We start from the raw sequence: 15880 nt of genomic DNA, 5'->3' as shown, positions 1-15880 counted from the left end.
ATTTCGTTCTGTATTTTAGTATATTACAATTCTACAAAACCGAAATTATGTCTATCGTAACTAATATTTTAATTTGTGATCTTACTATTCGTTTCCACGATTGTACGAAATCTTAGATAGTATCCCAATTATAAGATGGATTAAAAATAATATGAATAAATATGCTTAAACTTACATAAAAAACAAATTAAATTTATCAAAATCAACATTATATGATTTAATTTATACAACATATTATATATTTAATATAAAAACATACACTTTTTAAAATTTAATAGTATCCCATGATAATATTCTGATTCTATGATACCATAAAAAATATCCTATATAAATTTCCGATAATGATTACCATGTTATGGGTCGCTAGATTCATGAAGCTAAGGGTGTGTTTGGTTCACGGTCAAGACTGGATGGGATATGGCGGTCGATATTTTGTTGGATATGGGGATCCAGTTTTTTGATTAGTTGAGCGAATATGACGATCCAGTCTTTTTGTTTGGTTGTAGGGATGAAGATGGATTTGGTGATCCAATTTTTTATATGGTGAGTATAACCCCCATCAAATTAATACACAATACAAAACATAAAATTTCCAACAATTTACACTACTATCTCCATTATAAATACACATAGAAAAAAGAAGAAAAAGAAAAAGAAAAAAAAGAAAAAAAAAGGAAAAAGGCCGGCTGGATTTGGGCCTCTGGGGGCTCACCGCCGCTGCCGCCTCCTCCCGCAGGCGGGGACCTCGCGCCTCCTCCCGTCGCCGCCGCCTCCTCTCGCCGGCGGGGACCTCGCGCCTCCTCCCCCGGTCGCCGCCGCCTCCTCCCGCCGGCTCGCCGCTGCTCCCTTCTCCCCCTGATGCAACACGTCGTCGTCGTCGTCGCCGGGCACGCATCGGCCTCGCCGTCGCCGCCGCGCTTGTCGCCCGGGCCAGCACTCGCCGCTGCTCCCTCCTCCCGGCCGCAGCACATCGTCGTCGTCGTCGCCGGGCACCGGCCATCTCTCTCTCTCTCTCCACGCGGTGACACGACCGCTCGCCCGCTCGCCCGACTCGCCCGCTCGCTCGGGCGGCCAAATCCGCCCAAATCGGCCGGATTCATCCATCCGGCATCTGGAGGAAATATTCTCCTCTGGGCCGCCCTATCCCACTCCCACCCACTAACCAAACACCCATAAAAAATAGGCCGCCATGTCCTATCAACCCAAAACCCTCCATCCAAACACACCCTAAAGCTCACACACTAATCGACTCTGAACTTGCAAGCAGCAAATGCAACATGCATGCATATGTGCGATGCTCCATCATACGTGCATTGTACCTTTGTAATCATCAATCCACAGATCGAGACTCCGATTATCCAATAACGACCCTGCAAGGATTCGCCTGGACGTACGACGCTACAAGTACACATGAACGCAGTATGGATATAGCACACGAATGGCCAAGATGGAGAAAACTGTATCGTACAGGCACACGCACAATGTACAACTGTTGCCGTAGTTAACAATTGATCGGGATCGAATAATTGAAACACGTTCTTGATACAGCAGCGTAGCATATGAGCCGGTTTTGGCTATAGCACGCTGAGAGCACGTGTGAGAAAACGCAACGCATTGCCTGGTCCGTCATCAGTACTGACAGACTGACAGTGTCATACTGTGGCTATGTTTAGTTTTTTTTTTTGCTAAATTTTTTTTAAGCATACGGACATACATGGAAAGAATTAAACATAGACTAATAAAAAAAATTATAGATTACACCTGTAAACTGCGAGACGAATTTATTAAGTATAATTAATCCGTCATTAACAAATATTTACTGTAGCACCACATTGTCAAATCATGGCGCAATTAGGCTTAAAATATTCGTCTCGTAATTTATATGCAAACTGTGTAATTAATTTTTTTTTCACATTTAATGTTTCATACATGTGTTTAAACATTTGATGTGATATTTTTTAGAAAAAAAAAGATCTAACCACACCCTATGTACCCGTGACTATTGCATACAGCATACTGCCACTCTGTATCCTTCCGTAGTTCCGTCCAACTCTCAGGTTTCGCTCTCACGGCGCCTGTCAACAATATCTTCCCTGGCTTTGGCAGCGGTGTAGTCGACGTGTAGAGAGTAGTAGCTTTCTTCAAAGCAAACGTGTAGATTGCAAATCTACCTAAAAATATGCTCCGAAAATAAACGTTACTATCAAATCACTTCATCTTCCTCACCTATCATCTTTTTATCCTATGTTTGTATTTTTAAGGAGAAATGCAAAACTACCTCTATTTAATAATAATCGTCGACTTCCAATGTTTCAAGCATTCATCGTTATTTTCATAGAAATTTCAACATTCAACATTTTATAACATTTAACATATATTCATGCATAAAAATGCTTGTCATACACTTATGCTATGGAAAAGAGATTTTTTTCATTTTTAAATTTTTATTTTTTAATATTTTAAAAAATATTGTACTAGCGAAAATATTTACATAAGTAGACCCTGCCATCCTCGGAAAGTGCGGCAGGGTGACATGAGGGACGGGCAAGATGGAAAAAAAAGAAAAATGCATTTTTGGCAGGGCAAAAATTGCATTTGCCCCCTTACAGCCCTTGTAGAGGGCAACAAGGGACCTCAGTGCAAAATGCGCACACCTTGCCGCCCTTCACTTTGGCGGCAGGGACCATTTATGTAAATATTTTGGATGGTATAATATTGCTGTAAATATTAAAAAATAAAAATTTAAAAATGAAAAAAATTCTGGAAAAGACCTCATTGCAGGCCGGGGTCCACGTGATAGAAGAGACAGCCCACAAACGTCGGATTAAGTTGGCAGCTAGTGTCCTCGGCCCACTAATACGCAGCCCACAAGAGATCCCGCCAAGCCATGCCTTGGCCCACCGACCGGCCGCCACCAAACCGCCCGGTACGTGGGCCCGACGGAGTCATGCGTAGGAGTAAAGACGAATCCAAACCACGTCGAGGTGGAGGAAAAAAGGTACGAGTAGTAGTAGTTGCTGGCTTCACCACTGCTCCCCTCCACCTCCATCCAACTCCTCCTCCACCACCTCCGCGAGGGAGCTGAGAGCGAGAGCTTCCTCCGCAATGGCAGCGAGATCTCGCCGCGGCTGAAAGCTACGGGCCTACCACTACTACCTGCGTGCGTGCGGTGCGTCCCCCATAGGTGAGCTCGATTTTTACTCGTTACCTCGTTGGATTTGGTAACCTGGGGTCAATCGATCGGACTACTCGCCGGAGATGCGGGCGTTTTGGTTGGCGACCCGATGTCGCCGGTGCTCGCCTCGGAGACCGAGGAGGTGGTAGCAACGGTTGGCGGCGGCGATTTCGATTTTGGCGAGGCGACGGCATCGGAGCTGTCTCCGATTTGGGGAGGCGGCCCCGGCGATTTGGTCCCTTTGGTTTAAGGGCATTATCAAGCTAAGCCTCCGAGTAATCGGACGAGATGGATTTGGTTATTAGCGCCAATTTCGGGAGATTTCAGTGGGATTAAGCGCCCCTCGTCCTCGCGTGTCAGAGTAGACCGCGCCTAGAAATGTTCGCTACTGTGAGTGTTTTGAGATCTGAAATGCTGAATTCCGCGCAGTCTGAATGCCTTCGGTGCTCCTGCTCTTCCCTCCTGGAGTTTTGATGGTTTGGTCTCTTTGAGCATTCAGTCGATTTGCTTGCAGTTAAATCCGTGACTTCTTCGTTACTGGATATTTTTCATGAATTTACCCCATTGTTGCTTTGACTTTAGCCTCTTGGTGTTGTGGATGTGATTATATCAATTCCTCACTCTCATTGGTTGAATTGTCCATGCAGTTGTTCTGTACTCAAAACATGGCCCATGTTTCGTTCAAATCCAAGGAAGCTGACAGCATGTCCCGCTGGTCGAAGTACCTTAGTACTGAAGAGTCACCCCCTTCAGCATCACTAAGCTGGAGGGCTATGGGTGTCGATGGCCCTCAAGGTTCTGCAAGTGGCCAGAAACATCTTCAGATGGAGCCAGTTGTCCAACTGTCAAAGGTCGCTGAAGGATTGTTAGCCAAAATGTATAGGCTGAATAGCATCTTGGACTATCCAGATCCAAATGCGCACACATTTTCAGAAGCATTTTGGAAAGCTGGTGTTATGCCAAATTTCCCAAAAATTTGCATCACATTGTCAAAGAAATTTCCTGAACATCCTAACAAGCTGCAGCTTGAAAAAGTAAGAATTTCTTTAACTCCACACATGACTAATTTCCTTCTGAATGTATTGAACCTTGTGGTAACTCTGCTTTGCAGGTAGATAAGTTTGCTCTTGATGCGCTGAATGAAAACGCAGAAGGTTACATGCAAAACCTTGAGCAATGGATCACGGTATGCACTAACCGCCAACTGACAATCTTTTTAATTAATCGTAATCTATACAAAGAAAAAAAGTTCAGTTCTATTGGCTAATTGATTGTGTCTTGAAATCCACTAGGGAAATTGTGCTTTGTACATAACCCAAGGGTGCTCTGAACTCTTAAAGTGGCATTACATGACCTAGTTTTTAAAAACTATTTTCTGCATACCTGTAATTGAGCACACCCATACTTCACATTTGCGGGTTCGCGTGAAACATATTCAAATATATATTTGCCAGAGATAATAGCAACGCTAGTTTATATGTCAAGGGTTAGGGAAAAGTAGAAAATAGGAGGCACTGGAGGCGAAATTGGCCCTCGACATGGGCCTGTCCCATGTGTAACGAGGCTTTGATTGCCCAGGATAGGTGGGTGAACCTATTTCTTTCTCGAACAGTTAAACTCCCAATGCAATGCTAGGCTGCCTTTAGAGAATCAGGCATCTCTACATGAGGAAAGCAATGATAGCTCGGAATCAGACTCATCTAGAGAGAAATTAGGAAATGAACTCCAAATGCAACGCTAGGCTGCCTTTATAGATTCAGGCACCTCTACACGAGGAAAACAATGATAGCTAGGAATCAGACTCATCTAGAGAGAAACTAGGAAATAGTAACTATAAATAGATAGACAGCAACTAGGAAACTTATCTCCTAGCCAAATAGGATACCTCAGCCATCTCTGCTGCTATGCCTGATTCGACCGACTCGATCTTGTTGCACCACCATTTATGGCTTGTCCATATCTCCTGGCCACAACATTGGTGATGTGATTGCTTCCACCGATTGATGAAGAATGTTTTATTTTGGCTGCTTTAAGTGTATAACCATGTTGCCCTAAATCTACTTGATCATCAATTGGTTGGCATGTGAACCAGAAAGGAAATTAAAATTTGTTGGCTATTTTCAAATTCATGTAAAACACTATCAAAATATTGGCATTTGTTACCATGACTGGAATGGCATACTTTAGAAAACTGCATGCGAGGATCAGCTTGTTGATGGGTATTCAATTGTTTACATTCTGTTAACTGTTCTATTTGAGTATATTGCATCATACAAGTGAATACATATTACCTTTAAAAAGTATGCTCCTTTATTTTCAAATTTGATTAATTTTCTTTTAAATTCCATCCCATCAGTTGCTTCTTGATTTGCTGGAATTCCGTGAACAAGCTCTTCGACTTATTTTAGATCTGAGCAGCACAGTCATAACATTGCTGGTATGGAAACTCAGTTTGGGTGATGTAACTTGCTATATTTTTTTATTATCTGTAGATAATGACATTTCTACTTTTTTTCACAGCCACATCAGAACTCTTTAATTCTTCATGCTTTTATGGATCTCTTTTGCTCTTTTGTGCGAGTTAACCTTTTCTCTGACAAGGTAATCATTTATTTTATCTCATCCTTTAAAATACTCTACTCTATACCCAATTCTGATTATCTTTTGTACTTATACATTATCCTTCCTGAATTTCTGATTTACAGATACCAAGAAAGATGATCCTCCAAGTTTACAATATCTTGCATATCATGCTAAAGGGTGGCCGTGATTGTGAATTTTATCATCGGTAAGGCAGTAAGGGTGTTCTGTTATAGAAAACACAAATCCCCCCCCACCCAAATCAAAACCTTTAATGCTATCCTGTATACTTTCCTAATCAGCTCAAACATCTGAATACCACAGGTAGTAATGTATCTATTGATGATAATTGGTTCCCTCTGAGAAAAAAAGAAAATAACTAGGTAGCAAAAGTATAGTTCAAAATTTGTAGGCCAGAGAATACTGACTGTTTGACTTTTCATTGCCGACACTTCCCTTGCTTGTTTATAACTATTAGAATTCAAATATCTTGTTTATTAATTCTAAATTCATTAGTTGGTGCATGTTTTTGGGTTTTTAACTTAATAGTTTTATTATTGTTAGTAGCAACAGCTATCTACATACTTGCTTTTCAACTGCATCCCTGTGGGAATCCATTGCGAAGACCAATGACTTCATAAATTGTGTTGCTCTTACCAGTTAGATTCCTTTTATGGAATTCTTTTATCACTTGTTTCTCCACTAAGTTTTGTGTTTTATCATACACAGATTGGTTCAGTTTGTGGACTTATATGATCCACCAGTCAAGGGGTTGCATGAAGATCTAAATTTTGTGAGCCCACGTATTGGAGAGGTGATGCCCATCTCCTTCGGAAGCAATAACTAGGATGTAAAACTTTCTCAACTATAACATAGTGTTAACCCTATGTTTGTGAATTGTGATTATGCAAGCCTTGCTTGCTCTCATCACTCAATGCAATTGATCATTCAACTATGACTGTGAAAGAGATCACACAACTGATGCTTAAGAGTCAGTCACGTAGTCTGGGATATATCTGTAGACTGTAGTGACAACTGTTATACCAAGCGACACTTTGCAGCATGGTTCATGGATGATTCGATTCATACTACTACTACCAGCACATGCAAATGGATTCCCAGACCACTTATAGTTTTCAAAGAGTGCCATGGAAAATGTGCGCTTTCATAGACAGTGCATGGTTTCACAAACTTGCACAGGTTCAATCAAGAGAGGCATAATTAACACATCTTTTATGTATTCAAATCTGATATCCATTTTATTTGACCTTTTTGCTTAGGTTCTTTGTATGGTCCATTCATGTTAGCTGTGGCTTCAATTTCATAACTCATTTTATGTGCTTTAACTGTAATACTATTGTTATTCAGGTCCTGGAGGCTGTTGGCCCAATTATCTTTCTTTCAACTGATACAAAAAAGTTAAGAAATGAAGGGTTCCTCAGTCCATTTCATCCACGTTATCCTGACATCCTTACAAACTCTGCTCATCCTATGGTTAGTTATTTGATTATTTCATTAGCTAGGGGTGAATTATCATCAGATTTACATATACTTTCATTTATTAGCGATATCATAATATTGAGAGGTATTAAAATTTGGACAATTATCATGATTCTGTTTCCTCTCAGAGGGCCCAAGACCTGGCTAATGTAACATCATATCGTGAATGGGTTCTTCTTGGATATCTTGTTTGTCCAGATGAACTACTTCGAGTGACCAGTATAGATGTTGCAATGGTACGTTGTGTGCTTCTCTTTTGGTATTTGTTTCCCTGAAATGTATTCATGCAGTTTAACAATAAATCTCTCTATTTAAGTAATTTATTAACTGATATTTTTAGATAATTAAAAATGTGGAAGGATAACTGATATGATGTCTCGTGGTAACATGCACGGATTCCTTACACACGACCATACACTGGCACATATACCCTCTTGTTTTCTCAGACAGCTATGTCTGTTGGCTAGTGTCCTGTACTTCATTTGTTGTTAGTGCCTTTTCAGGTTGTTCTGAAAGAAAATTTAGTACTCTCCCTGTTCAGAGATGAGGTAAAGATCAAATCTCATGTGGTGGCCATGGTTAGTTTTTTTTGTTTGATATACTAATTTAGGCTTAATATTTTATGCAGTACATCTTACTCCATGAGAACTATCAACTCTATGTCCTTCCAAAAGTTTTAGAATCGAAGAGAATGGCTAAATCTGGACGTACTAAGCAAAAGGAAGCTGATCTGGAATACAATGTTGCAAAGCAGGTTGAGAAAATGTTAATGTATGTCCCTCGCAACCTCTTCTTCCCTACTTTGACATCTGACCTAAAATAACTCACGTGAAAAGGGATCTTGGCCTTTTAAGTGAAATTTGGGCAACCTATTGTTTCTTTGAATAATTTAGCAAAGCTTTCGGGATATTCCAATTTTTTTGGGCTGCTGCAAATACAGTGATCCGCTTGCAAGGAGGCAAATTATGTTTTATTGTTTGTTGCAACCTAACTTCAAAATGAGAAATTGTTCAATTATTCTAAAAAGTATGTCCTCTCCTTCATGCATATTATTCCTCCTGCAGGGAAGTACATGAACAAGCATTGGTGTCAGCTGATGCTCTACATCATGAAAGGAGAATTCTTCTGAAACAGGAAATTGGAAGGATGGTTTTGTTTTTCACAGATCAACCTAGTCTTCTTGCTCCTAATATTCAGGTTGGTTGAAAATTTCACATTTTATGTACTACCCCCTCTGTTCCAAAATATAAGCACTTCGGGTTTTAGCAAAGATTATGGTTGATTAGAAAAGACTATGATACTCATTAAATGAGGGATGGTTCAACGTGGGACTGTGGGATGGTGGTTAATGGGACAATTAGTACTCTAGAAGTGCTTATATTTTGGGTACAAATTTCAAATCTAGAAGTGTTTATGTTTTGGAACGGAGGGAGTATTACTTTTCTGGGACTGCCATAAACATTTCAGCAATGTCAACCTACCATATTTCTGATCTTAACATTTTGATGCTAGTTTTATGTTGGCCCACTAGTCCTTTCGAATATTAACATCTCTGTATCGTAATGGCTCCAAGAAGTTTTAAAGAAAAACTTATTCGGGTATGATGGGAACATATCATATGGATTTATAGGTAATACTGTAATAGTTATTGATGAAAGGGTCTGCATAAAATTTCAGCCAAATGCAGATCAACTGTCTGTGCCTAATACCTTGTTATTGCAAATTGCAAGGCATAGTAACATTCACATATTCTTGCAGATGGTCTTTTCTGCTCTTGCTTTGGCTCAATGTGAGGTGGTTTGGTACTTCCAGCATGTGGGGATTGCATCATCGAAATCTAGTCGAGGGAGAACAGTTGACATTGTTAGTAAATTTGCTCATTTTCATTTGGATATCATCATTCCCTGTTTCTGCCGTTCTGACTTGGTCATCAAAACCTTTAGGATGCGGCAGACCCAACTATTGGATTCCTATTAGATGGAATGGGCAAACTTTGTTGCCTGGTTCGTAAATATATAGCAGGTTCTTCCTGACCTGTTGACTTATTCAAGTTTTTCTTTCAATTTCTTCTGTATTGTCTGAAAATTGCCTTGTTCATGCATTAAACTTTATACCTTAGTAATGCTACATCAGACAGGCCTAAAGTTTTTGCACCTTCTCTGCTGAACATATTTGACAAGTTCTTGTAAATTATCTAAATAATTATAATCTAGCATAAGAACTGAACTATATCCATGCACAGTTGTGCGGAATATTCGGCTAGTTTCATATATGCTGTCAAGGAGATCTTTCATCCCCCCCCCTTCTGCTGACACTCGCTTACATTTGGAAAATGAGAATAGAGAAATATATGCCATAACTTATTGATACAAAATGATGATGCCTAACTCATTCTTTGTTATGTTCTTTTTGCAGCAATAAAAGGTTATGCATTATCATACTTGTCATCTTGTGCTGGAAGAATACGGTTCTTACTTGGTACTCCAGGCATGGTTGCTCTTGACCTAGATGCCACACTGAAGGGCCTGTTCCAGCAAGTCCTCCATTGTCTGGAAAACATTCCGAAACCTCAGGGGGAAAATGTCCCTGCTATTACTTGTGACTTAACTGTAAGGGTTTCCCTATTGCCATCTACAAAAAAACACCGAGTTTAGAAGAAAAGAGATGGCCCTAATAATTTTCAACTCATATCATTGATGAGCATGTGCACATACATACACCACACACATGCACATGACTTTCTGGTAGTGCTAATTCAGTCTCAGCTGATCTTTCCCATGCAATTTTCTGTTACTGCTACCTCTTATTTATTTGCACACTAGTGATTGAGGGTAAAGAAAATCTTTTGTCATGAGCAAACATCTTTTTCCTTGTAAATTAAATTTCTGATGAAAGCAATTACAATTATCTACTGATTGTCGCAATTTGCACATGAAACTATTGACGCTTGCAATAAAACATATGACGATGAAGCAACCAAGTATATTGATTTACTGTGTAGTGTGTTCATACATATGCTAATTTTTCCATACAATTTACTTTTAGCAATTGATAAAAACATATGCTGATGGTGCAGGATTTGCGGAAGCACTGGCTATCCATCTTGATGATTGTCACATCATCACGATCATCTGTAAATATTAGACATTTGGAGAAGGCTACTGTGTCTACTGGGAAGGAGGGCCTGGTCTCAGAAGGCAATGCTGCTTACAATTGGTCTAGGTGGGAAATTTGCTGCTTTCAATTGATTATTTCAATGTCATGACACAGATGTAACTAACATATTTTCCTAGCTTATGAATTCATTAGTAATCATGATAATTAATGGAACTGTACAGATATGGCATTTTTTTAAAAGTTGCATCCGCCGTGCTGCAAAGTATGGTAGATTCTAGAACATAGATTTTTGTCTTATGTGTTGTTGCCCTTCTCTAGATTATCTGTTGATTCTGTTCTGCATTTTTAGTTAGCATTTTCTACTATTAGATGTAAACTGGATTTCAGAGGGTATCTATGAAAATGTTCACTCTCAGCTTTAATATATTATGATTTGCTGGTGATCCATGTTTTTTCAGAATCATGTCCTTTTTTCTAATGATCCGTGGAATCATGTGTCCTCACTGTACTTATATTGCAGATGTGTGGATGAACTTGAGGGCCAGCTTTCCAAACATGGAAGCCTGAAAAAACTTTACTTCTACCATCAGCATCTTACAACGGTGACTCCAGTTTTGTTTATATTTTCATCCAATTCTCATAGTTTCATTTTCTTTTTATCAAGTACTAGTGTTTTCTCAGTGTTAGCAAGCTCAATTATGCTTGAAAATTGCAGGTCTTCAGAAACACAATGTTTGGTCCAGAAGGCCGTCCCCAACATTGTTGTGCGTGGCTTGGAGCAGCTTGCTGCTTTCCAGAATGTGCTTCTTCCATTATTCCTGAAGAGGTGCATATTTTAACTCACTTGTCTTTAAGTTCAAGCATTATTTTGATGTACAAAGAATACTGAAGACATGCTTTTGCAAAATGGCTAGTTTTGAGGAATTGTGAATAGGATGAGGTGGTGCATCATTATTGATCTTTACTCAACCGATAGGCCTCTAATGCTACGATAGTTGATTCAAAAGCAAGAAAGTTTTTGGGTACACTCTGGAACATGAAAAACTCTGGACCATCACGAAGATCAATAATTAGGTTGTAGAAAACAGTTTTCTCAACCTGTGTGAACCCATTAGACTTAGACCTTTGTTGCATGCATATGTTCTCTTGCAGCTTGAAAACCTGAAAGCATCTAGTTCTGTCTCTGTTCGGAAAAACCTATTAAACCAACCTTTTACAGTGTCATCAATAATATTTGAGTTTTTTTTAAAACATATCTCAGCTATGTTAATGCAATGTCTCTATTGTTTCCAAAAAAAATGCCATGTCTCTATTGTTTGAAATATTTATTTGTGAATGCTCCTTTGATTAACATGTAGGTCAACAAGATTGGCAGAGATTCTATCTCATATGTTGAGTCCCTTATCGAGTCTATAATGGGTGGATTGGAAGGTTTGATAAATATTCTAGATTCAGAAGGTGGATTTGGTTCATTAGAGATGCAGGTACAGAATTTCTGAACTCATAGTTGTTGTGCTATCTGTTATATCTAATGCCCTCACTTTCTATTCTTCAGCTTTCGCCAGAGCAAGCAGCTATCCGATTGAATAATGCAACAAGAGCAAAAGCTGTTTCAGGCTTGTTAGCACCAGGGCATGAGAGCTATCCTGATAATAGTTCTTCAGTTAAGATGTCAGTCAATTTTCTACTTCCTGGCACTGTTTAAATACTATTGAGGTTCCATTGCTCTAATTGTGGATGTATGAAAAAACAGGCTGGAAGCTGCTATGCAAAGGCTGACAAGTCTATGCTCTGTGCTAAATGACATGGAGCCTATTTGTGTTCTCAATCATGTTTTTATTCTCCGAGAGGTACAGTAACAAAAAAAGATTACCACCACCTTTCTTTTATGTCAAGAAGTTGTGATTTATTCCGTGTATTATACTGTTGATGCAAATAATCACATTCAAGGATAAGGATTGGATGTGCCAGTCTTCATTTATTTTATCATAAGCAGAGATGGATATGTTAGGTATTGTGGTAATGATAATTTGGATGGTGGTTCATGACTATTAAGATGGCGGCTTGCTAAATTTATTATTTTCTTGTAAAACAATAATCTTGAGATGAAAAAGGATCTGATTACATACATAAACAAAAAGAAAATATCTTGTTCCAGAAGTTGCTCTCTGGAAAGACAACTAGACCATGTTTCTTAATATATATAATACCGCCTAGATAAGTTCATTTTCATCTTAATGGTTTGTCTATTATTTTTTAATAGATTTTTTATGCATATTTTGTTTGTTTCTAAAACTGGGTATGAAAATGTTGTTGTTTGACAGTACATGAGGGACTGCATCATAGGTAATTTTAGGAGAAGATTTCACAGCATGATTAGAACTGATAGCTGCCTTCAACGACCATCAGTCATAGAATCTCTTCTAAGAAGACACCTGAGCATCATCCATCTGGCAGAGCAGCATATCAGTATGGACCTTACTGAAGGTATACGGGAAGTGCTACTTGCAGAGAGTTTTACTGGGCCATTTCCCAACCTGCAAGTATTTGAGACACCAACAGAAACACATGGAGGAGGATCTGCCATAGACATAATATCTAATTGGTATATTGATAACTTCGTAAAGGATGCATCTCGCACTGGAGTTGTTTTTGATGCATCTCAGAATTGCTTTAGGAGCTCACAGCCTATTGGTGGTGGATATTTAGCGGAAGCATTCACAGATAAAAGAGAACTCAAAGCACTTGTTCGTTTATTTGGTGGTTATGGAGTAGATAGGCTGGATAAGTTGTTAAGGGAACATACATCAGCTCTACTAAATTGCATTGACTCAGCGCTTAGGTCAAACCGCGATGCCTTAGAGGGCCTTGCTGGAAGTGTAAACTCTGGTGATAGGATTGAAAGAGATGCAAATCTAAAGCAGATAATTGACATCGAAACATTGGCTGACTTCTGTATCCAGGCAGGTCAGGCAATAACTTTTCGCCGGTTGTTGGTAGAAGCTGTTGGAGCTGTTCTTGAAGAGAAAGTACCTCTCATATATTCTCTGCTCAAGGGATTAGCTATGCAGTTGCCAGAAGAGGTACCTGATAAAAATGAGATCATTAGACTAAGAAGGGTTGCTAGCAGTGTTGGTGTCGGTGACAAACATGATGCCGAGTGGGTTCATTCTATTCTGGCAGAAATAGGTTCTGCTAATGATAATTCTTGGACCTTACTTCCATATCTTTGCGCTGCATTTATGGCATCCAATATGTGGAGCACTACTGCTTATGATGTCAATACAGGTGGATTCAGTAACAATTTGCATTGCTTAGCAAGGTGAGCACTTGCTACCTATCGGTTATGTTTGACTGGTATAGAAATATCCCACCCCTTCCGTCCTCTCTCTCTACTGATATCTCAGATAAAAAACCTAGTGGTTTCCTTCATGTAACAGAAAGAGAAAAACCTAGTGATCGTGGTGAATATGCCATTCCACTGCTACCTCTAGAGTTTGTGAGATCTTCTTGGCTATCTCTGGTTTGATGTTTGCTTACATGTTATATATTTTTTCCATGAGAAACATATACAATTTTTAAGTTTAGAACTTATGTTATATATTTTGAAATCCATTGCAAAAACGAATATTTTGCTAGTACTTTCTCTAAGTATGTATCAATGTGTCTTTGAAGAATTCCTTGCCAATTTTGAGAGTCTAGATACTGGAAATATTGCATGGTAGTGTTAAAAACAAGTTTGGAAATGCCAAATTTCCTTACTATGGATGGTAACAAATTTACAAGGCAGCAGAAAAAACTAACAGGAAACATTGTCATATAATTTGTTTTCCTGCTTACAGCTATTATGCACAACTAAGTTCCTAAAGCTTCTCCTAGCATCGATATTAGTATATTTTTTATATCGTAGGCTATTGACAGTAGAGGGCGTAAGCGTTAATATTGGGTGCTCTGAATTGCATGTAACTGCTCTTTGTGTTCTCCCAGGTGTGTAAGTGCTGTGGTTGGAGGAAGTGAATACACTAGGATGGAAAGGGAACATCGGAGAAGTTCACTTTCAAATGGGCATATGGATGAGCTGCAAGAGCCTGAATTACTGAGCCGTGTCTCAGCTGAAGCAAATATTAAATCTGCTATGCAACTCTATGTCAAATTGTCTGCAGGGTTAGTCCTGGATTCATGGAATGACACTAGCAGGTAAAGTATTATGTTTGTCCAATTTGTTCCTGAATGTCATCTTGGTTGGCTAGGTTTTCTCATACTACCCTCTATCCCAGTCCATTTGCATGAATGAATTGCTTAGCCATGTTGGACAGCGTACTGGATGTGGCACAGATACTAGGTGTAACACTAGATATTGCTTACTGTTTGGTGCTGCATATGCCGCTCATTTGCCCCAGCATGCTAATGATCCACTAAATTGCCATTTCTCAGTAAAACCATTTAAGCAAAAACTAAAACCAAATGAATATGCAATCCAATAGGCCATCTAGATAGATGGAGATTCTAGTTTTCTTGGAGGCCAGGAAATTATTGATTGTCTTGTTTCAAATACTTTAGTAAAAATCAGTTATGATTTTGGTATGCTAATGGTTTTGTGGTCTGCGTTGGTTGCAATTTTCTTACAGGCCATACATTGTTCCAAAGCTAATATTCCTCGATCAACTCTGTGAGATGTCCCCCTACCTCCCAAGGAGCACCTTAGAAGTTCACATACCTTACACGATTCTGCGTTCAATCTACCATCAATTATATGGAGCTTCACTGATGGCCACAGAACCAATGGAGCCATCCCCAAGGCAGTCCCCTCTGATATCTCTGGCTCATGCATCACCATCAATGAAGCAAAATCGAGCAGACACAACGCCCAGGTCTCATACTTTCGAGCCTGGATACCACAGTTCATCTGGGTCCCAGTACGATGAAGGTTATGAAGGGGATAGAAGAACTGGAGAGAGGCAACTCCGAAGCATGAGGCGATCTGGGCCACTAGATTACACTGGAACCAGGAAAGTGAAGTTTGTGGAGGGTTCAAGTTCTGGAAGCCATGGGGCTGGCTCAGGCTCACTACAGAGATTTGCTGTGTCAAGATCTGGCCCCCTATCCTACAAATAAGATCATGTTAACAAGTAACAACAGCATTCTACTGGCAATCATAGTTTGCCAGCATCAGTATCTAGCAATTTGTATTTGAGTGGACTCCAGTCAATGCTCCCATTCGTCTTTGTAGAGCATCTGAGCATATATGTTATTTAGCTCCTTTGCGTGAAGTAATATGTATTCTAGCTGTATTTACGTACCTAGTGCTCTTGTAAGTCTATATGTATGGTACCTATTGCTCTTGTAAGTAAACCCTCCTCTGTTGCTACATGAATTAGCAATGTGCTAGTTGTATGTCTGTTAATGTAAATGGATTGTATAATTGCCTTCTATCCCAGATGTAACGAACGACCAGAAACGTGTCAGCTGCTCAGAAAAATTGTGTTGCAACAGCCAACAAATAGTTTC

At 39.5% G+C, this 15880-nt stretch overlaps 2 protein-coding genes across 2 annotated transcripts; one reads left to right on the top strand and one right to left on the bottom strand.

The window, feature by feature from the left end:
* Nucleotides 1–564: 564 nt before the first annotated feature.
* LOC4346212 (uncharacterized) lies at nucleotides 565–1147 on the bottom strand. The gene has a single exon (XM_015794053.3). It carries the CDS (start codon nucleotides 1098–1100, stop codon nucleotides 618–620), a length of 483 nt encoding a protein of 160 aa, XP_015649539.1. The 5' UTR covers nucleotides 1101–1147; the 3' UTR covers nucleotides 565–617.
* Nucleotides 1148–3110: 1963 nt separating this feature from the next.
* LOC4346211 (probable protein NAP1) lies at nucleotides 3111–15825 on the top strand. Its single transcript, NM_001422669.1, has 24 exons — nucleotides 3111–3184; nucleotides 3823–4209; nucleotides 4287–4361; nucleotides 5532–5612; nucleotides 5696–5776; nucleotides 5881–5963; nucleotides 6485–6569; nucleotides 7124–7249; nucleotides 7384–7491; nucleotides 7759–7803; nucleotides 7884–8026; nucleotides 8320–8452; nucleotides 9014–9118; nucleotides 9199–9277; nucleotides 9671–9864; nucleotides 10332–10477; nucleotides 10893–10974; nucleotides 11088–11198; nucleotides 11731–11856; nucleotides 11928–12043; nucleotides 12126–12222; nucleotides 12697–13694; nucleotides 14360–14569; nucleotides 15001–15825. The coding sequence occupies exons 2-24, from the start codon at nucleotides 3841–3843 to the stop codon at nucleotides 15485–15487; spliced, it is 4080 nt and encodes a 1359-aa protein (NP_001409598.1). The 5' UTR covers nucleotides 3111–3184; nucleotides 3823–3840; the 3' UTR covers nucleotides 15488–15825.
* Nucleotides 15826–15880: the final 55 nt, after the last annotated feature.

This window comes from Oryza sativa, chromosome 8, assembly GCF_034140825.1.
Source record: "Oryza sativa Japonica Group chromosome 8, ASM3414082v1".
NCBI classification, from domain to species: Eukaryota; Viridiplantae; Streptophyta; class Magnoliopsida; order Poales; family Poaceae; genus Oryza; species Oryza sativa.
The sequence above is the reverse complement of the archived record's forward strand: the minus strand, read 5'-3'. Positions and strand labels throughout refer to the sequence as shown.